The sequence below is a fragment of the Canis lupus genome, chromosome 18, assembly GCF_003254725.2.
Source record: "Canis lupus dingo isolate Sandy chromosome 18, ASM325472v2, whole genome shotgun sequence".
Classification (NCBI taxonomy): Eukaryota; Metazoa; Chordata; class Mammalia; order Carnivora; family Canidae; genus Canis; species Canis lupus.
This window is the reverse complement of record NC_064260.1, coordinates 25693487-25719779: the sequence shown is the minus strand read 5'-3', so window position 1 is coordinate 25719779 and position 26293 is coordinate 25693487. Positions and strand designations below refer to the sequence as shown.

Here is a 26293-nt window from a genome sequence, read left to right as displayed (position 1 = left end):
AATCTGTTATTGTTTAATTATGAAACATGGATATTTTTCCTTTTTCTAGAATAGCTTGAGTAGCACTAGAATAATACACTCCTTTAAATATATCTAGAGGAAAAATAATAATACATACATACATAAATAAATAAATAAATAAATAAATAAATAAATAAATAAATGTAGAGGGCAGCCTGGGTGGCTCAGCGGTTTAGCGCCACCTACAGCCCGGGGCGTGACCCTAGATACCCGGAATCAAGTCCCACGTCGGGCTCCCTGCATGGAGCCTGCCTCTCCCTCTGCCTGTGTCTCTGCCTCTCTCTCTCTCTCTCTCATAAATAAATTTAAAAAATCTTTTAAAAAATAAAAGAAAGAAAGAAAGAAAGAAAGAAAGAAAGAAAGAAAGAAAGAAAGAAAGAAAGAAGAAAGAAAGAAAGAAAGAAGAAAGAAAGAAAGAAAGAAAGAAAGAAAGAAAGAAAGAAAGAATTCCTGCTGAGACTGTCTGGGCCAGGTACTTCTTTAGGGAATTAGTTCTTTGATGACTTCCGTGTAAACTGTTTCAATATTTCTCATCTGGAATTAGGGTTAATAATTACATGTTTAAGCTAAATTAATCCATTTCATCCAGACTTAAACATTCTCTATATTGCCTTTTTTTTTTTTTTTGAGAATTGGCTCTTCATTTTTTTCCTACTGTAAATAATTATGTAAATATGGTGTCCTGTGTCCTTGGCACCGGCCCCCATGTTGGACTTTCCACTCCATGGGCCAGCATTGGAAACAAACTTCGCTTTGCTATTTATTATCCCAACAGAGTTTTAAATTAGCTACAGCTGCATTTTAAAAACCCACTTCCTAAATACGGTAAAATTCCTAAGTGTGCAGTTCAAACTGTGACAAATGGTTATAGCCACGTAGCCACCACCTCATCAAGCTCTAGATCACCGTCATCTAGACCCAGAAAGGTCCCCACACTCCAGTGTGCTCAGTTTCCCAACTCACTCCCCAGGCAACCACTGTCCTGATCTTTATCACCTTGGATTACTTCTGCTTGTTCTATAAGTAGGACGGCACGATGGGTACCACGTCTGGTCTCCTTCACTTAGGGGGCCTTAGTTTTTAAGGGCAAACCTACTCGTGCAGATTAGTAGTATCCTCTGCACAAATCCAGTCCCTGGGGGAGGAAGTGGCACCGCCTAACGACATATGGGCTCAATGGCTACGGGGTTCTAGGTTGGGAGCTAGTTTCTCTCTGTATATTGAAAATAACATTTCGTTGTTTCAGGTTGCCACTGTTGGCGGAAGCCAGCTTCTGGTCTATTATTCCTTTAAGGGTAACTTTTCTCTTGGCTGCTTTTGAGATGTTTGTCTTTTTGTAGATTATACATATTTTATCCTAAATATATATATATATGTATATATATATATCTGTATGTATATGTAGATTTCTTTATTCTAATTTGCATTTGTTGGGCTTCTTGAATCCATGCTTTGGTGTCTGATTATTTGGCACTGATAAAACATCTTACTCAGATTATTTCTGCTCCATTTTTCTCTTCCTTCGGAACTCCAAATGAATATGTATATGTATATTTTAGACTTTCTCATATCTTCCCTTAACTTTCTTTTGTGTCTTCATATAACACTCTGGAAAGTTTCTTTAGCTTCCTCTTCTGGGTCATGAATTTTCTCCTTACCTCTATCTAATATGATGACAAACTGTCCCATTGAGGCTTTTCACATTTTTGGTCATTGCATTTTAACCTCTATTTGATTGTTTTCTTTCAAATCTGTTATATTAATAATTTCTAATCTGCCAATTTTCAGACTTGGGTTTTTATCCCCTTGAACAGAAAAGCAATTATTTTGTAGTCTACTCTTAGTAGCCAGAGCCCAGTGGGTCTTTCTGTTGTCTCTACTGGTCTTGTCTCATGCTGTTTGTTCCTGTGTCTGGATTTTGTGTTCTGGACACTGTATTTGAAAAGTGATCCTCTGAGAAATGCAAGACCAAGGCAACCACTTTCAGAGTATTTATCGGCTCCTGGCCAGGGGCTTTGAGTCATGAACAATACGGGAGGACAAGGTTGTGGGATGAAGTTAATCCAGTTCCAGAAATTGAGATCTCCTGGGCATTGTGACATGCAGCCCAGCTGCTGTCCATGCAGGACTGGATTTCAGTTCTGGGCTAGAGTGGGAGGTCTAAGGCTTAAATCCTGGCTCTACTGTGGGACCTCAGAAGTGACTCATCCTCATTAAGCTTCAGTTTTATCACCTTGAATTGAGGTATCTTCTTACCTTCATGTGGAGAAACCCATGCCCAGACGGGGAGGTATTTCTTGCAACAGGCTACAATCGGTGAGTAGGAGCTATAAGATATAACCTGGGTTCTTCAAAGGCTGCTACCTGAGATTTCAGTTTTGCAGCTTGTGTTCAGGGGTGTATTCTCCCAGCACCTTGCTTCCCATGCACATAAAGGAGTCTCTGAAATCCTTATCATACTTACCATAATAAGAAGGAAGCGTCTGAATTAGGTCAGGGGACTGGGACGCCAGGAGAGGTTGGTACGTGGCAAAGGGAAGGAAGGCTGGAGGGCAACTCAGGGCTAGAAGAGCTTGTGGGGTACACGGAAAAGTGACATAAAAAAGCTCCTGCTATAAAGAGTTTATCCCTGTGCACTGCAAACAACCAAGAGACCAGCCTGTTCCCAGCTCGTTTCCCATGTTTGCTCCTCCTTCTCCGCTTCTACTGTTTAAGGGCTGTTGGCATCTGCTAAGCTGATTCTGAGACACAGCTTCTAGCTGTTATAGGAGCCCCCCCCCCAACTTTTAAAAAGATTTTATTTGGGGGAGAGAGAGAGAGCGTGAGCGAGAGCGCGCAAGCTGGGGGGAGAGGCAGAGGCAGAGGGAGAAGCGGACTCCCCACCGAGCAGGGAGCCTGACTCGGGGCTCCATCCCAGGACCCTGGGGTCAGGGCCTGAGCCGAGGGCAGACGCTTAACCGACTGAGCCCCCCAGGTGCCCCCAAAAGGCCCTCTTCCATAACAGTGTGATGTAATAGGTAGACGGTTGGAAGCTGGGGGATGCCGAAACCAAGGGTGCACACAAGAGGATTGAGGAAAGGGTTGGTAGGCCCCAGTAGCAGACAACTTAGAGACATTATTGCCTTTGTGGGCCAACAACTCTCACAGTAGACTTTTCCAATAGAAAAGACACATGTAAAAAAAAAAAAAAAAAAAGACACATGTTGGGACACCTGGGGGCTCAGTGGTAGAGCATCCACCTTCGGTTCAGGGGGTGACCCCGGGGTCCCGGGATCAAGTCCCACATCGGGCTCCCTGCATGGAGCCTGCTTCTCCCTCTGCCTGCATCTCTGCCTCTCTCTCTCTGTGTGTCTCTCATGAATAAATAAATAAAATCTTGAAAAGAAAAGAAAAGACCTGTCTTGGCAGAGGTCTACCTGCCAGTGTCCTCCTGGCCTCGTCACAGAGTCACTTCCTTATTAGAAAATATGTTTTGCCAAGAAAATACACTTCTTTGAGGTAAATGCCTCGGCATCTGTCCGTCGTTCCACACGCCAGTCTGAGAAGCTCTCACTCTGACCGCGGCGAGCAGCCTCTGTCCTCTGCAGCTTGTTGGCCACACTGGTCTCCAGGTTCCCTGCCCGACCCCGGTTCCTGCTTTCCTGGCCCCGGGGGTCTCCGGCTGAGAGCCAGGGACGGGGGAGAATCCCGGAGTGCCGGTAACGTCGAGGACTTCCAGGGCGAGAACCAAGGGTGGCCCTCTAGCAGCCCGAACTGGAGCTACTGCTGAAGTCCTGGGACCACATGGCATCTTTGATTTTGTTATGAAGGTGACGCGGGACAAGGCCTTCACTCTGCGGGGGCCCAGCCTGGAGGGAAGCAGACCCCCCCCTGGTGGTAACTTCGTGCCCATGGAAAAGAGCGCTTGTCCACCGCTGCGGTCCTTCCCACCAGCGCCCCAGGACCGGCAAGGGCGGAGGGGTCCACCCTTCGGGAGGAGGAACCGGGACTCCCTGTTGGCCCTTGCCAACTCCGCTCTGTGCTCTCCACGTGCACGTCCTCCTTGACTCATGAGGGGCTACGTGCTGAGGAGCCCGCTGCAGGCTGAGAACGCGTCCCATACACCGCAGCCGCTGAACATCGCAGTCCAGCCTGACCTCCCCGAATCGTGCTCAGCCCACTCACGTTGGCCTTCACCTGGGCACAGTCCTCTACGCAGTCTGTCTTACCATCAAGAGTCAAACATCTCCTGTAACTTCTCGGATCCTGTACTGCAAGTGCATACAGGAGGGTCATCGTCTGGGTACAGGATGGTCATGAGATGCCTGTGGACCTTTGTGATCATGGGGCCGACTGGGGACTGCCGCTTGCTGCCGGTGCCCAGGGTCTGGCCCAGGAAAAAAATTCAAAATTCCAAGTAGTCTCTACTGAATGCATATCACTTTTGCACCATTGCAAAGTAGAAAAAAAAATCATCAGTTGGAGCATCCTAAAGTGGGGGCTGTCAGGAACGACGACATGACCTACCTTCTGCGGGGTTGAGAGCCCCATGGAAAGGACTCTCCTACTTTTAGGGGAAGGGGGTTGGGCCAGAACAGAGCATTTGTTTGTAGAGCAAAGTGTTAGCGTAGACATGAGAGCTTATGTTGGTTCGATTCTTTCCGACCAGCCTGCATGTTCCCAGTTCTGGCGGGTGAGGTCCTCTGTACGACGGCTGAGGATGGCACTACTTTGTCCTGTGGCTTGTCTGGTCGCTGCTCCACCTCGCATAGCAAAAGTGCTCAGTCTGCGCCCTGCTCTCGGGGCTCGGCCTCGGGCCGGGGCTGTGCCCCTCCCCCTGCCCCCTCCGTGCCAGGCCCGGGCTCACGAAGGTGAAGGCCGACCGGGGGAGATTCTGATCCGGGAGCCTGCAGCGGCGCTGGCGGGAGTACAGGCTGCCCTGGAGATAGCACGGCAGACTGGCCGGGGCTGGAACAGGTCGGGCCGCAAACCCGTGAGAGGGGCAACAAGGTTTGGCAGATGTGAGGGCACTGGGGCACGTAACCCGGAATAAGAATTCAAACTGTGGCCTTCTGGCCGAAGGGGTGTAAATCTAGATTTTTAGAAAAAAAGGAGTCTCTGTGTCTGGGAACCTGAGGACTGTCCTATAAAGAATTAGAGGCAGCTGTTGGCCTTAGGTTTTCTTACCTCGGGGCTTCCCGCCGCCTCATTTCGGGTGGTTGACTCTTCGAGGCTTTAGGAAGGTGTTTCCTCCATCCTCCCCATCGCTTCGCCTTCCCTCAGAGGCAAGGTGCTTTAAATAGCTGAGAGTCTCGGGAGCTTGCTAGAACTGAAGACTTTCACCCCCACGCCCCGAACGAATGGCTGGCGATGAAGCCTAGCCTCCGCCGTCCTGGAAGTCCTCCGTGAGGATCTAGAAGCAGGTGTATGGCGCGCACGGCTCCCGGCGGGGAGAGGCCACGGCCGCGGCCCAGGAGCCGCTGGCGGCGTTTGTAAGGAGGCTACGCAGGAAGGATGCGAGACCGAGCTCTGAGTGTCTGGAGTGGCCAACCTAGGAGAAACGGGGAATCCTCACCGAGGATGTCCTGCCCATGTTCTGGAGTAAGGGAAGGCAAGCGTCTTCCACATGGGGCCACCTAGGGAAGCGTTGGGCCTCGTGAGCCGGGGTCTGTGTCACCGCTCCTCCGCCCTCCCATGGAAGCGTACACGCAGCCAAGGACACGCATCCTCAGACGTGCGCGGCCGTGCTTCATTTACAGGAAGAGGCAGCTGGGGCGCCAGCGGGGCTCAGCCGGTGAGCGTCTGCCCTTGGCTTGGGTCGTGATCTTGGGGTCCTGGGATCGAGCCCCGCATCGGGCTCCCTCTTCGGCCCGGAATCTGCTTCTCCTCCCCTTCTGCGTGTGCATCTCTCTCTCTCCCTCTCTCTCTCTCTCAAATAAGTAAATAAATCTTTAAAAGTTAAAAGCAAAATGAAACCAAAAGAGGCAGCTGGATTTGGCCCCTTGGGCAGGAGTTTCCTAACCTCTAGTCCAGCAGAAAAATGTGCTCAGGCTTTTGATTTTCTATCCGTCTCTGTCTCTCCTTCTCTGTCTCTCCCTCTCCCTTCCTCCCTCTCTTCCTCCCTCCCTTCTTTCAAAATCACTTTTTCTTAGAGCAATTCCTGCTTTGCGGGGTCCTAGCTGAGGCACAGGATGGACATGCAGTGCCTACCTCTTCAGTTTCCCCTTTTTCTCAAAGTGGGCCTTTCTCAGAAGAAAGTGTTTTATTTTTTTTTAATGTTTTATTTATCTATTCATGAGAGACACAGGGAGGGGCAGAGACACAGGCAGAGGGAGAAGCAGGCTCCACGCAGGGAGCCTGACGCAGGACTCGATCCCGGGACCCCAGGATCACGCCCTGGGCTGAAGGCGGGTGCTCAACCGCTGAGCCACCCGGGCGTCCACACTTGAAGTTGTTAAACATGGACTGAACTGCCTCGTGGGGCTGTGAGATTTCCCCTTGAAATGTTCTGAGTACTTACTAGAGGTTGAGAGAGGTCCGTACAGGGCAGGGCAAGTGGACCTGTTAGTCTCCTTCCATCTCCGGGGCTTCATTAAGCTTGGAATCCGTGCGAATAAGCTCTGCCTTGCTCTGATGACCGACGGTAAGCCAAGTGTTGGGCTGTGCTGGGACCCGACACCAGGTCTAGTCACCCTAGAATGTTCTTTAGTGACCAGACTTAAGAGTTCAGGGCAGGGAGCGGGGAAACAGCTTCTAGAACAACACATGTGAACTCGCGGCTTACTGTGTTCGGGGCTGTGCTCTGGATGGGTGTTTGTGCATATATGGCCCTGGCCCAAGTGCACAGGAGGGGAGGCCACACTCGCCCATGAATCCCCCACACGTGTAACCTACGACAGGAAGATGGGGCCTCTGTTCATCACGGGGCATGCTTCCCCGTCCTCCTCTGTGAGGCCCACATGCGTGCTAGCAGTAGGCTGAGGCCTGTGGGTCTTCCCAGTCTGGCTGTCCTCACGCTCTGTTTGTCAACAGCAGAGTCACAGTGACATGAACGTCACCGAGGATGTCCTGCCGCAATATCCTGACTGGACAGGGCAACTGCTGCGAGTAATTCCCGGGTCTAAAGGCTCATGGCCCCCGGACACCTGTTCTCATTGAGGGAAGGACCCGAGGCACAAGATTCTTGGTTGGCTTCCTCCCTATTTCTTTGGGCAACAACTTCTAGAACAACTTCTAGAAACTTCTAGAAAACATCCAGAGTGAAACGTCCTCAGGAGGCAGCCCGGGCTGGTGGAGAGAGCAGTGCCCTAGAACTCAAAAGGCCTGAGTTCTTGTCCAAACTCTCACACTTAATGGTCTGCGTCACCTGGAGAGTTGATAGCTTCAGGCAGGCGCCCCGTGACGTGGGGTTGGATGCTCTGCTCGTTGGGAAAGACCGTAGGCTGACGCTGATCGAGGCAAGGCCGGGGCCTGGGCACCAGTCCCTCCGGGTCTATCCACGGGCTGTGGGGGGAGGACGCCCGACTCCCGACCCACTCCTGCAAGCCACCTGCTCAGCTCTATCCCGAAAACGGGAGTCAGTCCCGCAGTCTCAGGCTTCCCTGGTAGAGGGCGGTATTCTTGGGGGAATTTCTGAATTTTCTAGAACCAGCAGAGACCCTCAAGGCCAGGGCAGAGCAAAGACCAGTGGGTCCCACATGAGGGAGTTCCCGGTGCCTGTCCCTCCTGGGGGCGGGGGCGGGGGTGGGAGACAAAGGGGCTCGACCTTCTCACATGGGGACTTACATGGTTTTTGACCTCTGCCTCCTGTGGGTCTCCAGGTGGTGGCTCTGAATTGCCTCTGTACTCCCCATGGCCGCCAAGGTTCTGCGTGATCTGGGTGGAAAGTCAATGCGCCCTGCTTTCCCCCGGCGAAACAGCAGCACGCAGGCACCGGTCTTAGGGAAGAAGGATATTTGGACGCATAGGCCTTTGCCCCGAAGCGCTGGAACTTCTACCCCAATGAGAACACCTTCCTGTTACTTCTGTAGGAGGGATGGACTCGGGCCCCCACGAGTATGGAAGGAAAACACGGGACAGTCCTCAAGGAGGTCGCCTCAGAAATAGGGACAACTGGAGCCAACTCGCTGCGTCATTAGCTGGGCTTCGGGACCCCCCTCCGGTACGGAGAGCCCCGGGAAGCTGGCTTAGCCATTTCAACTTCCTAACTCCTGTCTCCTCTGCCAAGAAGGGGGGCGGTGAATTAGTTTAGGTCCAATAAGGCCGCGGGATGTGTTGTCAGCCTCCCTCCGACCACCACCCAAGCAAGGGCGTTGGGCCCAGCGAGTTCCGGCCGTGCAGAAGGCGGTTACCCAGACGGCCAGTTCCATTCGGAGGCCTGGGCCCTTGGTTAGCTCATCAGTGAGGCCGAAGGGGGGAAGGAAAGAACCGATGGGCTCGCCAGGTGCAGGTACCCCGAGCCGCGCAGAGATCCCGCCCTCCCCGGCACGGACCTCGGCTCCCAAGGCATGGACGGCGGCTGGCGAGACGCGCCGAGGACTACGCTCCACCTGCCAGCGGGCCCGTTGGGGTTTGTCACCGGGATCCCAGACCATTCGGAGCCACGGTCTTCCCTTCCTCCTTCTCTAGTGTTTCCCCAAAGAACGGCTACAGGAAGGTCACTTCTACGGAGCCTCAGACCAAAAATTAAGCCCCGGGTAGGAGGGATGGCCCAAGGAGCCTTCTCCGTCCGTAGTGTGGCTACTGGTCTGGGGGGCCTGGCATGTCCTGACAGAGAGACCCCCGGACAGACGGCCTCATTCCCGTGCTTCCAGAAGGCTCTCTGGTCCCCACCTGCTTCTACGGCAGCTCCACCTTCAGTTCCCGCCTGTACTGGAAGGTTGAGCTGAGGGTGGGCCCCTTCCCCGCTAGCCCACCTAGGCCGTGGAATGTCCCGCGGCATGTGGAAGGGGAAGGGCCCCTGCAGTCCCCCCATGTAAGCGACAGTGGGGGAAGGATAGAGAAATCGGGGCAGGGAGAGTGCAGTGGGACCGCAGCCCGGGCGCGAGGGATTGCTCGGGGTTACGGGGGCTGAGGCTCGGAGCTCTGGGTCGGCGGTGCTGGGGCCGTGCCTGCCTTCCCGACCACGGAGGCAAGGACCGGGCGCTGGGGGGCCGTGCGTGAGGCCGGGCCTGCCGTGACGAGGCCGACGCCTGGAGGGTGGGTGCCGCTGCCCCAACGGGGCTGGAGGGCCAAGGCGCTGTGGGCCCCAGGGACATGTCCCGCTGGGAGCCCTGAGCCGGGTCCTCGCTCCTGCTGTCCCCGGGGGCAGTGGGAGAGCTGCGTGTTCGAGATCCTCCCGGAGGAGCTCAGATCCCGACGATAGGCCTCGGGTAAGTGTGCGAACTGGGCATCTTGACTTGATCCCTGGCTGAACTCGAGGTAGATGTGTAGGACCCGTTGTGTCCAACTCCGTTATGGTTGGGGGGGGGGTTGGTTGGTTTTATTTATTTTGTTTTTTTGTTTTCAGTTTTTTGGTCTTTTTTAGGGGAGAAAGGTCAGAGGCCTCACGCTAATCAACCCTCGGAGCCCTCTGGGAGACATCTACTCCCGAGACTCACTGAACAAATACCTGGAATTTGCCGAGAGGTTGGACTTCCACCCCTCGAGACGAGGCCCCTGAGCAGGTTCCTGTCACTCGAGGCCAAGAAGTCAGAACCCGATGCAATGTACCCCGATAGTCTTACCGCCTAGTGTACCCTGCAAAGCTGTGCACGACTCCCTGAAATTGAAGTGAAAGCAAACGTACCCACATGCTTCAGCCAAACATTTTTTTTTGCCATTTTCCTTTTTTATTCTTTTGCCCGGGTACAGACACCGACACAACAAACGTGATCTGGTTTTGCTGCTTTTCCTCTTCTTGCCACGTAACCACTTTCTCCCAGCAGCCACTTCGCGGCCACTTGGCCTGAGGCCAAGCCGGACTCCCAGACCCTATGCGGGTGAGGACGTGTCCCCAGAGAACCCCGTGTCCCGTTCCCACGCGCATGTTAACATCAGTTACCTCTGGAGTCCTCACTGGTTAGGGGCGATGATCTCCCATTTTCTAGAAGAAACACACGCGTCCAAATTTCATGACTCTAGTCCAGCCCAGTTTGTGGCAGGGCCTGAGGACGAGAGGAGGAACGCTGGAAGGGTGTGGGCTGGAATTTGACAGGACAGGGTTCAAACCCCAGCTAGAGCACCTGCTAAGCGAGGGAATTAACTTTGTCTCTTTGAAGAAACTGTTTCTTGGTCCGTGAAATGGAGATACCAGGGGGCCATGGGGAGAACAAACATGACGGCCACATACATAATGTCACTATTCAGTCGGGACCCTGGGTGGGAGCTCCTGCTGGGAGATGCACCCTCCCCATTGCACTGGCCTCTGCCTGACAGATGAAGGATTCGATGTTCTCCTGAGCGTCTCTGGATCCTCTTCCTTCCTACCCCCAAGCCAGGTCTAAGGACCCCTTCCGGTCCCCCCACCCCCCGACCTCACCACGCCCCCTTTGGGAGGGTTGGATGGGTGCTGGAGCAGTAAGAGTATCAGAGCTGTAGCCCGAGGAGACCATGAAAGGGACCGAGGGGAGATTAGCGGGAACCCAGATATTGCTTCCCTTCTTTCGTGCGATCTGCAGGTACAGCCTACGTGTGATTACAGGGGACACTGACGTGCTGCCTGTGCTCGACCAACCCATCATGCTCCACAGTGTTCTGAGCGTGGAAAGGTGAGGCCAGGCCAGGCCAGGCAGAAGGAGCAGCTTTGCCAAAAGTGGGGCAGCACGTTTTGGAAACGGTGGGTGGCCCACATGTGTGAAGAGCTGCCTGCCAGGAGGGGGGCTTTGCACCAGCTGCAGGAAGGCCCCGGCCAGACTGACGGTCCTGGACTTGGCTGAGCGGGCACCGGGGAGCTGACCCGCCGAGTTCCCAAGGGGACCTCTAGCTGCCTCCCCAGCTTCGCTGCGGCAACTGTTTCTTGAGCTTTGGGCCCTGCAGGCTCTCATGTCTAGAAGGACCTCAAGCCCGCCTTCCTGTCTTGTCTCATTGACTCCAGTTTCATCCTTCAGTAGTTCTTCATGACCTTGATCGTACTGTCTCCTCTCCAGTTTGCCCGACCCCAGCAGGACCCATGTGATCGGGGGCACCAGTAGGGTGAGCCCCAGCTTCCTGTCTTTGGTGGGAAAGGAAAGGGAGCCGGGAGCCGGGCAAACCAGGTTTCCCTCCCCTCCTTCTTCCCCTCTAGGATTTCGGCATCTCTGGCTTCCGTTTTCGTGTTCTTCACACACACAACCAGGGGGTGGCCTCTGCTGTGAGCCCTTCTGGCCGCCTCCGCGGTGTGCCTGGCATCGCCCAGTACCAGCTGTGCCGGCTGCTTCAGGACACAGGTACCGAGTCCCATCCCAGGCCAGGACCTTGGCTAGACCTCACAGCAATGGGGGCATTCCTGGGTCTGCTTGGGCCCCTGACAGCCCTCGAATCCGCTGACACCCAGTTCACTGTCTTGGTGGCAGGACAGGAGTTTGAAAGCGGGCAGGATGCGGGTAGGGAAGAGTCAGAAGATGGAACTGCTGGTCTAAACTAAAACACAGATGGGCCTTCCTGTTGGGCTGCTTGGAGCCCACGCGCTGCCTGGAAAGGGCATATAGTCCAGTTGTTCCCTAGGGCTGGAAAGACAGAAACCAGTCTTCACACAGTCAGTCCACCCCCCCCCCCATCCCCTGCTTGCTTCAGGTAAAGATTACAAAGAAATGCCCCGACTCCTGGAATAGGACTTAACTTCATCTTCCCAGGCGACCCACGGAGAGCTGCCATTTGGGCAAGTTGCTGTGGTTAGATCTATGGCACCTGAATTCAGCTCCCCGTGGATCCCAAGGGATTCCAGGCTTTAGAGGAAACCTCCTCCCACCCCCTCCGTTTAATGCTATGGCCCAAACTTAGGTAAGGCCCCCTTTCTTTGGTTCCCTATAACAGAGCAGATGCCAGGCTGCAGGACTTAAATTAAAAGCTGGGATATAATGATACAAATTAATGTAATTTGATAATCTGGTTTAGAAACAATTTGATTTCAGCTTTGGCAGGGGGAAAAGGGAAGCTAGGAGAGATCCAACCAGATGGCTCCGTGCGTGGTGCCGGCCCCTTTGATATTTGGCAGAAACCAGGTTCCCGGCCCCTGGAACGCCATTTCCCAAGCTTGGACACATGACAATGATCTGGGGGAGATAAAATACTGATCTGTGGGCCCTAGCCCCAAAGATTCTGGTTTAGCTGCTCTGGAGGCATAGTCTGGCCATCGGGACTTTTCAAAGCCCAAGTGGTTCTTTTTTTTTATTTATTTATGATAGTCACACACAGAGAGAGAGAGAGAGAGAGAGAGGCAGAGACATAGGCAGAGGGAGAAGCAGGCTCCATGCCGGGAGCCTGACGTGGGATTCGATCCCGGGTCTCCAGGATCGCGCCCTGGTCCAAAGGCAGGCGCTAAACCGCTGCGCCACCCAGGGATCCCCCCACCCAAGTGGTTCTAACGTGCTGCCAGTGCTGAGCAACCGGGCTAAGGGCGCCTCCGAGCATATCTAAGTTGCTCAAAGTCCACCGCGGGGCTCCGAGGCAGGAGGTAAGAGAGCTCGGAGGATCTGCCCTGTTGGCAGCAGCGAGTCTACCTCACTTAGGGGGCACCCTGACTCTTTATATCGCGGCTGTAAACCCAAGCAGAACATTCCTACCAGACTGTTGAGGTGTGCTGAGTACGGGTGTTACCAGCTCAGCTGTGACACGGAGTCGGTCTTGGAGAGAAACAGCTGGCACCAGCCCAGGCAGGGAGCCCTGGTAAGGATCCCTCTGGACCCCTCTCTTGCTCACCTTAGTCTTTCTGATTTCCGGGGCCCCCCCCAGGTGTCCCATACCCTAGCTGGGAGGCAGGGCTCACTCGGCTCCCCGGAGGGCAGGGGTAGGCCTCAGAGAGTATAGCCCCTGCCCCTGATGCCCTGGGGCAGCAAACAGCTGGCTGTAGTCAGTCTACACCTGGAGGCGGTGGGGTGTGTGTGTGGGGGGGAGGTGAGGAGGCAAAAGTCAGGTGGAAGTTCAGAGATCAGACTCTTATCTGGGGGCTAGGGGCATGGGTGTGTGTGTTGGGGGCCCCTTGGCAGGGCAGAGGGCTCTGGGAGTGCCAGTTCCCATGCCCTCTGGACCTGCCAGGTAAGCAGTTGTGTGGGTGGTAGCCAGCAGCCTCTGGGGACCTTGCCACCCCTTCCCTGACCTCTTTTGTCGACAGGGATATCTTCCTCTGCCCCAGGGGGAGGTTTCCACAAAATGTGTCTTCATCCAACAGACATGCAGGTCTCACAAACAGAGGTGGGCACAGACCCCTGTCCACCCAGGGCACCTGGGCACACAGAGCGCCCCATCCCTGGGGTCCCAGAGCCCTAGACAGAACCAGCCAGCAGCTGCAGCTGGAGTTCCAGTGGGCTGGGGCTGGGTGGGGGTGGGGGGGCCTGGGGTCACGGTGGGGGCCGGTCCCCGGAGGGGGGTGGGGGCAGCTGGGGTCGTGGTAAGCCCAGGCTGTGGGGGGCCTCCGGGGGCAGCTGGGGTCGGGATGGGCTGGGGCTGGGGTTGGTGGGTTAAGGGGGGGCCCTGGGGGCAGCTGGGGTCGTGGTGGGCCAGGGCTGGGGTTGGGGGGGAGGGGGGCCCTGGGGCAGCCAGGGTGGCGGTGGGCCCCGGCGGGGGTCAGCGTGAGCCCCGCCCACTGCCCAGGGGCTGACCAGGCCTCGGAAGCTGTCACACCCTCTCCCGCTCGGGCTCCGGGCCGCACAGTCGCCAACGCGCCCAAAGTGAAAGAGAAAGTGGCCCCCCCAAGGCCGGCCCCGCCCCGCCCGGCGGCCAATCCCGGCCTCGGGCGCCTCCCTCGCCCCGGCCTCCTCCTCGGCGAGCGCCGGCGGCCGCAGTCCCGACCAGCCCGGCCCCGGTGCACTCGGGGTGAGTGGGGCGGGGGCCGCGCGGCCGCTGGGGCCCAGGGGCAGGGGGCACGGGGCGCTCGGGGCACAGCGGGCCCGGGAGGCCGGGGCGACGGTCAGCAGCCCTCGGGGGGACCACGGGCGGCAGCCAGCCTTGTGACCCCGCGTGGCAGTGCCCTGGGCAAGCCGGTGACAGCTGGTGTCTGAGGGGGCCGGGGGGAGCCAGCCGGGTGGGGGTGGGCGGGTGAGCCAGCTGGGGGGGCCGCGGCGAGGCAGCCGGGGTGGGGGGTGGGGGGGCCGGGAGTCAGCTGGGGGGGCGTGGGGGGGGCCGGGGGAGCCAGACGGGGGGTGGGGAGGCCAGGGGGAGCCAGGTGGGGGGGTGGGGAGGCAGCCGGGGCGTGGGGGGGGTGGGGAGGCTCCAGGGCCCCGGGAGGCCCCCGGCGGGGTCCCCGAGGCCAGCTCCGCTCCCCTCCCCTGCCCTGTCCCTAGGGCGGGGGCTCCCCGGGGTGGAGGGGTCAGGCGCAGGGAGCTCGGTGGGCGGCCCCTGCCCCGGGCCCACGCACCCCGAGCTCACAGGGGACCTGGGCCGGGGGCGCTGAGATTCCTGGGCGCGCTGCATTGGAGGCGGGCGCGGGGCGGGGCGCGGGGCGCCGGGCGCGTGCGCCTCTCCCCGGGGGGCCTGCCTGGGGCCCGGCGGCTGGGGCTCCTCTGGGCTGCGCGGAGCCGGGGGCGGGGGGGGGCTCCGGCCCCCGCAGCCTCGGTCCTGAAGAGGGCGGGCGCCGGGCGCGGCTGCCGGGGTGGGGGCCGCCGCCAGATGCCGGGTGGCGCCCGAGTCCCCGGAGGCGCCTGGCCCTTTAAGGCAGAGAGCGCTCCTGCGCGCGGCCCGTGTGCGCATGAGTGTGTGCGAGCGTGAGTGTGAGTGTGAGTGTGCGGGCGGAGGCGGCGCGGCGGGCCTGCGGGGGACCAGGTGGCCGTGCGGGGGCGCGGGGGGCTCGGGGCGCCCGCCCTGCCCGCTGACGCGCTCGGCCCCCCCAGGACGGCAGCGGCGGCCCCGAGCTCCGGGCCCCAGGACCGCCCCGCGCCGCCGCCTCGCCCGCGCCGCCCGGGCCACCGGGAGCGCCCACTCCCATGGCCGAGCAGCAGATCAGGTGAGGGGGCCGCGCGCCCGCCCCGCCCCGCCCCGCCCTCCTCCGCGCCCCTGCACCCCCCGCGCCCCCCGCCCCCGCCGCCCGCGCTGACCCTGCCTCCCTCAGCCTGCCGGCCAAGCTCCTCAATGGCGGCATCGCGGGGCTCATCGGCGTCACCTGCGTGTTCCCCATCGACCTGGCCAAGACGCGGCTGCAGAACCAGCAGAACGGCCAGCGCCTGTACAGCAGCATGTGAGCCCGCGGCGGGGCGGGCGGGGAGGCCGGCGGGGGCTCCCCGGGGTCAGGGTGCGCGCCCGCGCGCGCTCGGCTCGGCTCACCCTCCTCCTCCCCCCTCCTTCTCCTTCCCCTCCTCCCCCCCTCCTCCCCCCCTCCTCCCCCCCTCCTCCCCCCTCCTCCTCTCCTCCTCCGCTCCTCCTCCTCCCCCCTCCTCCACCCCCCCTCCTCCCCCCTCCCCCCTCCTCCCCCTCCTCCCCCTCCCCCTCCCCCTCCCCGGCCGCAGGTCCGACTGCCTCATCAAGACCATCCGCTCCGAGGGCTACTTCGGCATGTACCGCGGTGAGGCCGGGGTCAGGGCAGCCACCGAGGCCGGTGCGCCAGGGAGGCGGGGGGCAGAGCCAGGCAGGGTGGCCCGCTGGGGCCTGTGCGAGTGTGGACGGACCAAGGGGCCTGGGTGCCGGGAGGGCCACGCGGCCTGGCCTCCGTGGGGAGGGGAAGCTCTCAGCGCCCTCCCAGGGCACCCCCTGCCCTCGGGGCAGGTGGGCCTCTGCCCGCCCTTGCTGGAGCCCCGCAGGAGGAGGCCTCACCGCAAAGCTGCTTAGGAGACAATCCCCAGGCCTGGCTCTGCCCAGACCCTGAGCGGAGGCCCGCCACTGCCTCCCGGGCTCTGGCTCACCCAGGCCTGTGTCCTCCCCTGGGGCTCCTGCGCACACCCACAGCCCCCACCCAGTGGGAGCACCCGCTGACCTCTGCTCCCCCCCCCACCCCGGAGGTGCTCCTCGGGGAGGCCAGAGCGGGAAGATCACACAGGCAGGGTGAATGGAGCGCCAGGCGGAGGCACTGCCCCTGTCCCTGCCCGGTCCTGCCCGCCTGGCACCAATGTGGGTGAGAGGGCAGGACGGGGAGCCAAGGAGTGACTGGGGTGAGGCTTTGCCAGCTGGGAGGCTGGTGCTGGCTCAGAGCCTCCTCCGCTCTGGCCACCGACCTGCCTGCGTCCCCCGTGCCCGCAGGAGCCGCTGTGAACCTGACCCTTGTCACCCCAGAGAAGGCCATCAAGCTGGCAGCCAATGACTTCTTCCGATACCAGCTCTCCAAGGACGGGTGAGGGGTGCGGGCCAAGGTTGTGAGGGGGAGGGGTCCGCAGCCACAGAGCGCTCTGCCTGCCGACCCATCCCCCCTGCCTCCTGCACTCGGACTAAGGGATGCTGAGTCAGTGGTGCTTAGGCCCCAGCCACGTGCACCAGCCCCTGGAGGGTGGGATGTGGGGGGCCTGACCCGCTTTCCCTGTTACCCGAGGCCCGGGCCACAAGGCTGGCCCTTTGGGGACATGAGGCCCCTGGTCTCTCCACTGCTCTTTGCCTGAGAACGGCCCTTCCACCTTTCCCAGGCCCCATCAGTGGGGCCATCTGTCCCCTGGGCTCGGTGCCCACTGCTGGAGGGCCGGAGGGGAAGTCTGAGGCTGGCGGGTCCTGTACCCCTCCAGGGCCTCATCTGCCCCTGCCACCCCATTCCCCTTCACGCCCAGGGCAGCCAGCAGCCCCCTGAGCGGCGGGGCTTCCGCTTCCGCAGCTCGGCCCCCACCCCTTCCCCGCAGGCAGAAGCTGACCTTGTTTAAGGAGATGCTGGCTGGCTGTGGGGCCGGCACCTGCCAGGTGATCGTGACCACCCCCATGGAGATGCTGAAGATCCAGCTTCAGGACGCAGGCCGCATTGGTGAGGGGGGGAGGGCAGGGTCTCAGCTGGAGCCCCATCCCCGCGGGGAGGTGGAGATGCAGAGGAAGAGCCAGCAGGCCCTGCCTTCTCTCCCCAGCTGCCCAGAAGAAGATTCAGGCCCAGCTATCTGCCCAAGGGGGCGCCCAGCCCGCCATGGAGGCCCCGGCCGCCCCCCGGCCCACAGCTACCCAGCTAACCCGGGACCTGCTTCGGAGCCGGGGCATTGCCGGCCTCTACAAGGGCCTGGGGGCCACGCTGCTCAGGTGGCAGGCCGGCGAGGGTCTGGGGGCGGGGAGGCCTGCCCACCGCCCACCGCTAGGGCACAGCTAGGTGACCAGCGGCCCTCTCTTCCCCACCCAGGGACGTCCCCTTCTCCATCGTCTACTTCCCCCTCTTTGCCAACCTGAACCAGCTGGGCCGTCCCGCATCTGGGGAGAAGTCTCCCTTCTATGTGTCCTTCTTGGCTGGCTGTGTGGCTGGGAGCGCGGCCGCCGTGGCCGTCAACCCCTGTGACGGTCAGTGCCTGGCACTGCGTGGGGGGCTGGAGGTGGAGGCTCAGGCGTGGGGTGGAGGTGGGCCGCGCGCTGACCCGCACACCCCCTGCAGTGGTGAAGACGAGGCTCCAGTCGCTGCAGCGCGGTGTCAACGAGGACACGTACACGGGGTTCCTGGACTGCGCCAGGTGGGGAGGCCCGGGGGCGGGGGCCGGGCCGGGGCTGGGGCTGGTTGGGGCCAGCAGTCCTGACCACCGTCTCCCCACAGGAAGATCCTGAGGCACGAGGGCCCCGCGGCTTTCCTGAAGGGCGCCTACTGCCGCGCCCTGGTCATCGCGCCGCTATTCGGCATCGCTCAAGTGGTCTACTTCCTGGGCATCGCCGAGAGCCTGCTGGGGCTGCTGCCTGGGCCCCAGCTCTGAGCCCAGCGGCCACCCACGCCCTCCAGCCCAGCGGGACCAGAGTGGGGGCCGGAGCCCAGCGGCCGCCCAGGACTGAGCAGAGGAAGTCTCTCCCCAGCCTTTCCACGCGGGTGGGGGGAAGCGGAGGAAGGGAGCAGGGTCCACATGGGTGGTGCACCCGGGCCCCTGAGGGGCCCTGCCTGTGCCACCACTGGGAGCAATGTCTTATTTATGTAGAAAATGCAGAAACCTTTACATTCCTGGAGCCAGCCCCGCCACGGCTCCGCCCCGGCCTGAACAGCCCCAGGGACAGAGCTGGTCTCTGGGCTGGGGCCCCCAGGCCTGGGCTGAGCCAGCGGACCCTACACTCCAGTCTACCAGCTCTCGTCCCCGAGGCTTGGCCCCTAGTCCACAAAGGGGGCCCTGCACAAACCTATTTATTGCCGAGCACAAGTGCTCTGTCCATCCCTGTGTCCATCCGTCCAGCCTCTCCCTGCCGCTGCCCCTCTCACCTTGGCCAGCCTTGCGGGAGGATTGGGGTCTCCAGCCCCCCATTATTGAGCCAGGAGTCCGAGCGGGGGGTCACACTGAGGTCTGACCCCTCCAGGCAAGCCCCCCCCTCCGTGGGATCCAGCATCCCTCCTGGTGGGCCTCTACCCCCGCCGCAGGCTAGGGACCCGTAGCGTGTGAGGTCTGTGTGCATGTGTAAATGTCTGGGGAGCAGGTTGTGTCCAGCAACCCTCAACTGACCTGGCCCTTCAGAGGTGGGGCTGTGTGCGGTGGGGGGGCACTGCTGGCCTTACCCACACAGCGGGCAATGTGTGTGTGTTTGTGCTGTGTGCGCCCTAGGCTCCCCTCTGACCCCATCCAGGAACTTATTTTTCCAGCCTGGTTCTTGCTGCACCTTGGCAGACCCCTCTCCTGAGACCCCCTGACCTTGGGTCCAGGATTGGCCAGTAGGGAGGGCAGGCATGAGGACCAGTATGGAGCCTGGGGGTACCTACCCCCTCCGCCCTGCCAGGGCCCACCGTACTCTCTGGGCCTCTGCAGAAGGGCTCTGACCACACTCCGTAAACTCTGCCCTCCCTCCCGGGACCCGCCCTCGTTTGTGGATGTTGTGAGCCAAAGCAGGCCTGCCCCCTGCCCCCTGCCCCCCAACCCCCCCCCCCACCCCAGGCCACGTGATTGTATCGGTGATTGATCCTGATGTGCTGGTGCTGTGTACCCCACCTGGGCTCCGTCCTCCTCGGAGGCCCCTTCCGGTGACACTACCTGGGGCTCGGGCCCGGCCCCGCAGTTCACGGTTGTTCCTGGGAGCGTCCTCTCCCACCACATCTGTACCTTGGAAGCTGCTGCTGCTGCTTACAGAATTATATTTTTTCTTTTGAAGAGTTTTAAGAAGTTGTAACTTTTTGTGTCTTGTCTTGTGAGAAGATAAATAAATATTCTAAGTAGATGGCGTCTCTCTGAGATCCACTGGGGGCAGGGGTGGGGTGGGGTGGGGGTGCTCCTCGGAACCGGCTCCCTGCCCTGCTCGCCGACCTCCGTCCATCCACCCGCGGACCCGCCCCGACCTGGGGGAGGGCCTGGGCCCCCCGATCCCCTCGGCGGCGGGATCGGAGGTGCGGGACGGCGGCCCCCTTCCCACCCCCCCCAACGCAACCGTCCTGGGGCCCCACAGCGGAGCTGGGCCGGGCCCGGCGTTCCCGCCAGCCGGGGGCGCCGTGGAGGCCGAGGGGGCGGGGCCTGCGGCGATGCGGCCCCGCCCCCTCGGGCTGCGGCGCCCAGAGCAGTGCACTGTGGGAAACTCCCAGTCCCCGCAGCCGCAGCCGCAGCCGCAGCCGCCGCCGCCCTGGTCCCGGAGAGCGCGCCGCGCCGAGGACCGAGCGCCGGGAGCAGCAGCGTAAGGCCTTGGGGCTCCGGGGCCCGGGGCGCGGGCTGCGACGGGGCGGCCTCGCGGGGCGAGTGGGCAGCTCCCGCCTTGAAGGTCACGGGGGGCGCCTGGCGGGCCCCGCTCTCTCCGGCCCCGCGGCTCCTGGGAGGGGGAGGGGGCACTGGCTGACGTCAGCGCGAACCAAAAATAACGGGGGGCTGCGGGGGGCGCAGACCACCCGCCCTTGGCGAACTCGGCGCCCCGCAGCTGGGCGCCCATCCCGAGCGGCAGGGGTCGAGGGGCCGCCCGGGCTCCCCGGGAAGCGGGGCAGCACCTGGGCTGCTCGCTGGGACACCCTCATCACGCAGCGACCTACAGGTGACCTTCAGGTGTGGTCAGGGTGCCTGACCTGGGTGGAAAACCTGGGCCTCGGCTTCCCAGGTGGGCTCCCTGCCCCCAGTGGGGGGGCTTCTAATCCTCCCTGAGGAGGAGCAGACAGGGGGCGTCCAGATCTTCCGGGAGAGATGGCTCAGGCCCAGCCGGTACCCCCAGTTCCCCCAGCACCCCCCAATGGAACACAGGATCTGGGCCCGGCCTTTCCCATAGCCTGGAGCCCCCATCCTCTGCCCGGGGCCAGGTTTGAGGGTGCTGGGGCTGACGGACATGGCCTGTGTCCACCCAGGCTCACACCAGGGGCCCCCCCCATAGGCTCAGGAAGGACTCCCTGCCCTTGAACGGCAGCAGGCAAGGCGGGTCTTGGGGGTAGGTCCCTGGAGCTGGGGAGGGGCAGGGCCTGTCCCTGCCTGCCCGCCTAGCTTCTCCAGCCGCGGGGCGACACCTCAGGTGTGCTGTATCCCAGTTCTGGCAGCGAGGGCCTGTTCCCACCCCCTGGCACCAGCGAGCCCAGCCTGGGTTCCTGCCCTGGCACCGCACGGCTGCCACGCCCTCCGCTGACCACATGCCTCCTCAGGACCACATACCCTCCCCCCTCGGCCCCCCTTCCCCCGGCCAGATGGAAATTGCACACGTAGGAGCAGGACCGTTTTGCAGATGGCTGGTCTCATCCCGTCCCCCAGTCTGCTTGGGGCAAGCAGGCTCTTCCTGTGCGGTTGGAGGGGCTTCTTGGGGAGCGGTCGGTCGGGGACAGACGGAGAACAGGCCCTGCAAGAAGAGCGCCCTGAGCGAGGTCTCCTGGGGCTGTCCAGAGACCTGGGCGGGGCCTCTGTGGGGACAAGATGGTAGGGGCCACCAGGAGGGCTGAGTCTCTTGCCCCGGCCTGACTGTGTCTCTCTCCAGGCCTAGATAATGCCCAGGGGTGAGCTGTCCTGAGCCGCTGTGTTCCAGCTACCTGTCCACGCACACCCCACGCAGCCTGCAGCTCCTCCTACCATGGAGTCCCGGGGGAAGCCGACCAGCAGCCCCAAGCCCGACACCAAGGCCCCCCAGGCTGCTGCTGAGCCCAGAGCCCCGCCAGCTGCAGATGGGAAAGCCCCCTCCGCTAAGCCCGGGAAGAAGGAGGCCCAAGCAGAGAAGCAAGAGCCTGCGGCGGCCCCCACCCCACCAACTGCCAAGAAGACCCCGGCCAAGGCTGACCCCACCCTCCTCAATAACCACAGCAACCTGAAGCCGGCCCCGGCAGCCCCCAGCAGCCCCGAAGCCACCCCCGAGCCCAAGGGCCCCGGGGACGGGGCCGAGGAGGAGGAAGCCCCCAGCGGTGGCCCCGGGGGCCGAGGCCCTTGCCCCTTTGAGAACTTGACGCCCTTGCTGGTGGCGGGGGGTGTGGCCGTGGCAGCCATGGCACTAATCCTAGGTGTGGCCTTCCTGGCCCGGAAAAAATGATGGCCGGTGCCCAGGTGGGGGCAGAGCCACTCTGTACAGACCTCAGGAGCGTAGTGCATGCCCAGCTCACGCAGCTACTAGACGTCCCTACCTGTGTAACACATATATGCGCAGCCCCCACACACGCGCAGGCACCGACACGGACCGGCCCCTGCAATGGAAAGCAAGCCCCCTCGAGGCCCCCAGCACTTCCCCTCCCCGTCCCGGGCAGACGTCCCTGCTGGGGCCGTGGTCCGGGGGCGGTGGGGGCAGCGGCCCTCCGGTGCAGCCTGCCCGCCCGCCAGCCGCAGCCGTGTCCCCCCTGGACACACTCCCGAGCGCCCGCCGGCCCCGAGAGAGGCCCCGGTGGTCCTGTGCGCTCCCTGGCAGCGGGGTGCGGACGGGTCCCCAGGGCACAGGCCTAGCCCGTGTGGGGACATTAAAGGGTATGGCTGTTTCACTCTCCCCATTTCTGCTCTTTGTTTGTAGCTGGGCCGGGCCGGGGGTCCACGTGTGTACGCCCGGCGCCAGGCGACTGAGCCAAGGCCACGCAGCGGCCGAGCTTCTGTGCCCCCCCGCCCATCGCCTGTGCCCCAGCCGGGCCCAGCTTGTGCCCCGGGGGGCAGCGGAGGGCTGCCCAGCCCAGCCCCCCGCCCCACTGCACCCTTTGAGTCTCACTAGCGTATACATGCAATAACCCGTAGAGTAGAGCTGCTTGGAGGGGGCCCGGCACCCATGGGCACCAGCCCGCTGGGCCTGCAGGGACACTGCGCCGTGCAGCCCTCGGTGCGGTGGCAGCGGGCGCGGGCACGGGGGGAGCCTGGCCAGCCGGCCGCTGAGACCCCGGGCCTGAGCGCAGGCCGAGTCTGAAATAAACTATGTTGTGTAACGGCCGGGCTGGTGTCCTCGCCTGCTCGGGGCTGGGAGAGCAGGGCCCACGCGAGGCCGGGCCCCCGCCGCCCCGCCAGGCTTCCAGGGAGGAACAGGGAGCCTGGGCCCTGACCCTAGGTGGACTCCCAGCCCCAGGCCTGGGCCACCCCGCAGGGCTGGACTTGGTGGGCGCACGGGGCACCTCGCTCCCGGGCTCAGGTCTCCGGCCTGCGGGTGTCTCTCCACTCCCTGCCGTGAGTGCCCCATCTGTGGGGCCCAGACCAGACTGGGGAGGCGGGCTTTCCTCCTCCACGGCCCACAGCTGCCCGAGCCCTCCCCAGCTGAGGACTTCAGCTGTGGGCAAGGGGGAGGCGCTTGGCGGGGGGCAAGGCCCCGTGGGGCTGCCATGTCGGGGGCACGCCCTTCTCTTCTCTTCCTGGTATCCACCTCCCTGAGTGGCACTCCCCAGCCGTGTCCCCACACAGCAGGCCCAGGCAGGTCTGGAGAACCACTTAGAGCAAAAACATGCCGAGCGGCCCTGAAGTCCCAGCCCAGGGACGCCCTCCAGACCCCACCCACAGCCACCTGCCAGAGCCAGGCCCACGGGGCGGGGGGCCGTGGAGCAGGGCAGTGGCCCTGAAGTCCAGCATCCGGCCCGCCTGCCCCGCTGCACCAGGGCCACCCCTCGGGCTCGTCGGGTCACCTGCCACCCTTGGCTGTCCACTCCCTCTCCCCATCTCCCCATTCTGTGGCTTATGCTCTAAACCCGAACAGGCTCCCCTGATGTTCTCGAGAACGTGTGCAGGGCGCAGAGCTCCGCCATCTCCGCCTAGAAGTCCCGCCGCCGCCTGCCGCCCTCGTCGGTCCCCCGGGGGCCAAGCTTGTTTCCAAGGCTTTGCAACTCAAGATATGATCGTGATGCCACGTGGGCCCCGTGTCTGGGGTGGGATGCGTGCACCGCATGCAGACCTCTGTCGTGGTCAAATCCGCAGAACCCTCCCCAGCCCGGCTGAATCGAGCACACAGCTTGGGCATTAGGCACGTGTGTTGCTGCGCGAGGTCCAGAGAGCTAGGGACTCGCGTGGGGCAATCCTGCGGCGTCCAGGTCTGGCCCACGTCCTCCAGGCCCGTCCACGGTGCGGCGGGGGTCAAAACACCCTTCCTGGGCTGAGCCACATTGTGAAGTTGCACCACCTATGGATCCCGTGTCCACTTGGCCCGCAGACCCCTTCCGGCCGCAGGGGACACCGCTGTGAAGGCGGGCGCACACGTGTCCCCACCGCCCTGTGGCCCCATCCACGCAAATGCACCAGCTGCGGGCCGGCCGCGAGGGACGCGGGCAGGGTGACACACCACGCTGGCCCGTGCAGGGGAGGCAAAGGCCCCTTCCTGTTGCTTCTGTTTGCTTCCATCTAATGTGCTGCTTTTCACGAAGTTCTCGGCCGCGTGGGTCTTGCCTCGGGTGATTTTTCCCGTTGGTGCATCTGTTCCTGCAGAGGGAAGGCCACCTCCCCCGGACTCGGAGGCCCTCTCCGTGTTTTGCACACCACGTCTTGTCGCAGCTCAGGTACCCTCACTCTGTGGCGGGCCGGTGGCTCGTCTCCTGAGCCGGAGGTCCTAAGGGCCCAGTTAATCACACGTCACTGCTGCTCCCTTTTCCGTTTACGCCTTGCGATCTCGGGTGGAAGGAACCACTCTCCTGTTCCAGGCTGACCTCCTTGGCATCTACTCACGTTTAGTAAATGTGCTTTCTTTTATTTTTTATTTTTTTTTTTTAAAGATTTTATTTATTTATTCATGATAGTCACAGAGGAGAGAGAGAGAGAGGCAGAGACACAGGCAGAGAGAGAAGCAGGCTCCATGCACCGGGAGCCCGACGTGGGATTCGATCCCGGGTCTCCAGGATCGCGCCCTGGGCCAAAGGCAGGCGCCAAACCGCTGCGCCACCCAGGGATCCCCGCTTTCTTTTATTTTTTTAAGATTTTATTTATTTATTCATAGGAGACACACACAGAGAGAAGCAGAGACCCAAGCAGAGGGAGAAGCAGGCTCCCTGTGGGGGGCCTGATGTGGGACTCGATCCCGGGACCCCGGGGTCACACCCTGAGCCGAAGGCAGATGTTCAACCACCAGGTGCCTGGGAAGGTTCCCGGCATGGCTCCCCCTCACCCATCCCTGCTCCATCTGGGGCCATTTCCAGAGACAGGAATGAAACCACAGGACCTTCCGACCGCAGCACGTGTTTCGGGGTCCCTGACCCGAAGCATAACCCCAGGTTCACAGGCACCACTCCCGCCCCCGCAGAGCCCTGTGCCCAGCCCAACCTTACCTGGCCCACCTGGGTGATGAGGTGCCGGGCAGCTGGTCGACGATGCCCCAGGACGCCATGCCCACGAGCCCCAGAGCTCAGGACCTCAGCCGTGACCCCCTTCCCCCAGGAGGCCTGGACCCTCCCCAGGAGTCAGTCATCCAGACCCAGGCCACTGGCTGCAGAGCCGTCTATCCCCTGAAGCCCCGGAGGGAAGCGCTGACTGCCAGTTGCTCCCCTGCAGCAGCCCATGCCACCCAGGGCTAGGCGTACCCCTCGACACCTGCCGGGGGCCAGGGGGCCTCAGGGTCTCGGGGCTGACCCTCTAGAATGGGAACCCACTCAGGAAGCGGGAAGATGAGCCAGTGTGACCAGATAGGTACAGAGGGCAACACCCCCAAGGTCACCCGGGGGGACCCCTGCCTAACCCCAGTCACCATGACCTCTGGTGGCCTCTGGCATTGTGCTGTGCAAGTCCCTGCTGTCCACGGGGACCTACGCAGGCAGGACTGCGCCACACCCAGAGTAAGGCTTCTGGTTGCAAGGCCCCACGTCACCACACCTGTCCCCAGGCACGCTGCCCACTCCAACCCCCAAAGCCACAAGGGACCCAGACCCTTACATTTGCCAGGGCTGGGAGCTGCTGACACACCCAAACACGCTGGCTCGTGCACTAGGGCAACAGCTGCCCTCAGGCTTAGGTGCACATGGGGGACCTGGCCCAGGGATCTACTGCCCCTGCTTGGGCGGGCAGGTCCCCCCGTCAGGCACCCCGCAAGGACCCAAGGGTACAGTGGGGTGTGCACCGCCTGTGAGCATGGGTGTGCCCTCGTGCATGCACGCTGCGCAGTGTCATAGGCCGGCTCCCTCTTTCGTCCTCTTAGTGACAGAGGACCGGCCTGGCACCTCCAGCCCCCGGGCCCCACGCATGGGCACCTGGGGGCCTCCCTACACCCAGCACGCTCTCGTGTGCCTCGGCCTAGCTGGGCTCTGACCTTGGGCCCGTGGTCTAATCCAGTCTCTCCCACACACACACGGCTCCTGTCCCCTGTCCAAGGCCCTGCCAGTGCCAGGAGCCGCTAGCTCCTGCTTCGCTCAAGACAGGAGGGCCCTGCGGGGTTGAGGGCAGGCAGAGGACAGAGCATTGGGTGCAGGGTGCCCGGGACCAGCACCTTGGCCTCGCCTCCACCCTTTGGGCACTTGTGCCCCATGCCAAAGGCTCCCTAGTCAGAGCAGAGGCTGGCAGGACACCAAGGGAACCTACGGCCTGCTCCCCCACCCTGGAAGCCGGGGGTCCTGGAAGGTGCCCTGTGGGGGCCAGGGGCAGGGCGGTCCCTCTACCACCAGCTGGCACCCAAGGCCCCTCCTGGCCTCCCATGCCTCTAGCCCAGGACTTGGCACCCACCCGTCAGCGGGGACCCACATGCCTACCCACCCGACTGCTCCATCAGTGGAGACACTGCTCCAAATGTGGCACCTCCCAAC

The 26293-nt window shown here is 61.7% G+C and overlaps 2 protein-coding genes and 1 long non-coding RNA gene across 7 annotated transcripts; all 3 read left to right on the top strand.

The window, feature by feature from the left end:
* Nucleotides 1-1634: 1634 nt before the first annotated feature.
* On the top strand, nucleotides 1635-13506 carry LOC112663521 (uncharacterized). Of its 2 annotated transcripts, XR_007403478.1 has the most exons (7): nucleotides 1635-2337; nucleotides 8031-8161; nucleotides 8444-9980; nucleotides 10659-10748; nucleotides 11127-11172; nucleotides 11264-12843; nucleotides 13289-13506. It is a non-coding gene; the product is annotated as an uncharacterized LOC112663521 (long non-coding RNA). The 2 variants fall into 2 exon arrangements; XR_007403479.1 differs by having other exon boundaries at nucleotides 1637-2337; nucleotides 11264-13506.
* Nucleotides 13507-13875: 369 nt separating this feature from the next.
* On the top strand, nucleotides 13876-19395 carry SLC25A22 (solute carrier family 25 member 22). 2 transcript variants are annotated; one of them, XM_035701446.2, is made up of 10 exons: nucleotides 13876-13989; nucleotides 15003-15115; nucleotides 15221-15346; nucleotides 15615-15670; nucleotides 16342-16432; nucleotides 16857-17044; nucleotides 17142-17307; nucleotides 17405-17559; nucleotides 17651-17726; nucleotides 17807-19395. In XM_035701446.2, the coding sequence occupies exons 2-10, from the start codon at nucleotides 15096-15098 to the stop codon at nucleotides 17958-17960; spliced, it is 1032 nt and encodes a 343-aa protein (XP_035557339.1). In that variant the 5' UTR covers nucleotides 13876-13989; nucleotides 15003-15095; the 3' UTR covers nucleotides 17961-19395. The 2 variants fall into 2 exon arrangements, with proteins under 2 accessions (XP_035557339.1, XP_035557340.1); XM_035701447.2 differs by having other exon boundaries at nucleotides 13882-13989; nucleotides 16926-17044.
* A 294-nt stretch (nucleotides 19396-19689) lies between these two features.
* Nucleotides 19690-22095, top strand: CEND1 (cell cycle exit and neuronal differentiation 1). Of its 3 annotated transcripts, none has more exons than XM_025452546.3 (2): nucleotides 19690-19842; nucleotides 21109-22095. In XM_025452546.3, exon 2 carries the CDS (start codon nucleotides 21202-21204, stop codon nucleotides 21649-21651), a length of 450 nt encoding a protein of 149 aa, XP_025308331.1. In that variant the 5' UTR covers nucleotides 19690-19842; nucleotides 21109-21201; the 3' UTR covers nucleotides 21652-22095. The 3 variants fall into 3 exon arrangements, with proteins under 3 accessions (XP_025308331.1, XP_025308333.1, XP_025308332.1); XM_025452548.3 differs by lacking the exon at nucleotides 19690-19842 and adding an exon at nucleotides 20049-20190; XM_025452547.3 differs by lacking the exon at nucleotides 19690-19842 and adding an exon at nucleotides 20057-20201.
* Nucleotides 22096-26293: the final 4198 nt, after the last annotated feature.

Coding starts and splice junctions, on each gene's coding strand:
- CEND1 (XM_025452546.3), top strand. CDS start 21,202: ATGGAGTCCCGGGGGAAGCCGACCAGCAGCCCCAAGCCCGACACCAAG.
- SLC25A22 (XM_035701446.2), top strand. CDS start 15,096: ATGGCCGAGCAGCAGATCAG. Junction 16,433..16,856: donor TACCAGCTCTCCAAGGACGG/GTGAGGGGTGCG, acceptor CTTCACGCCCAG/GGCAGCCAGCAGCCCCCTGA. Junction 17,560..17,650: donor GGCCGTCAACCCCTGTGACG/GTCAGTGCCTGG, acceptor CACCCCCTGCAG/TGGTGAAGACGAGGCTCCAG.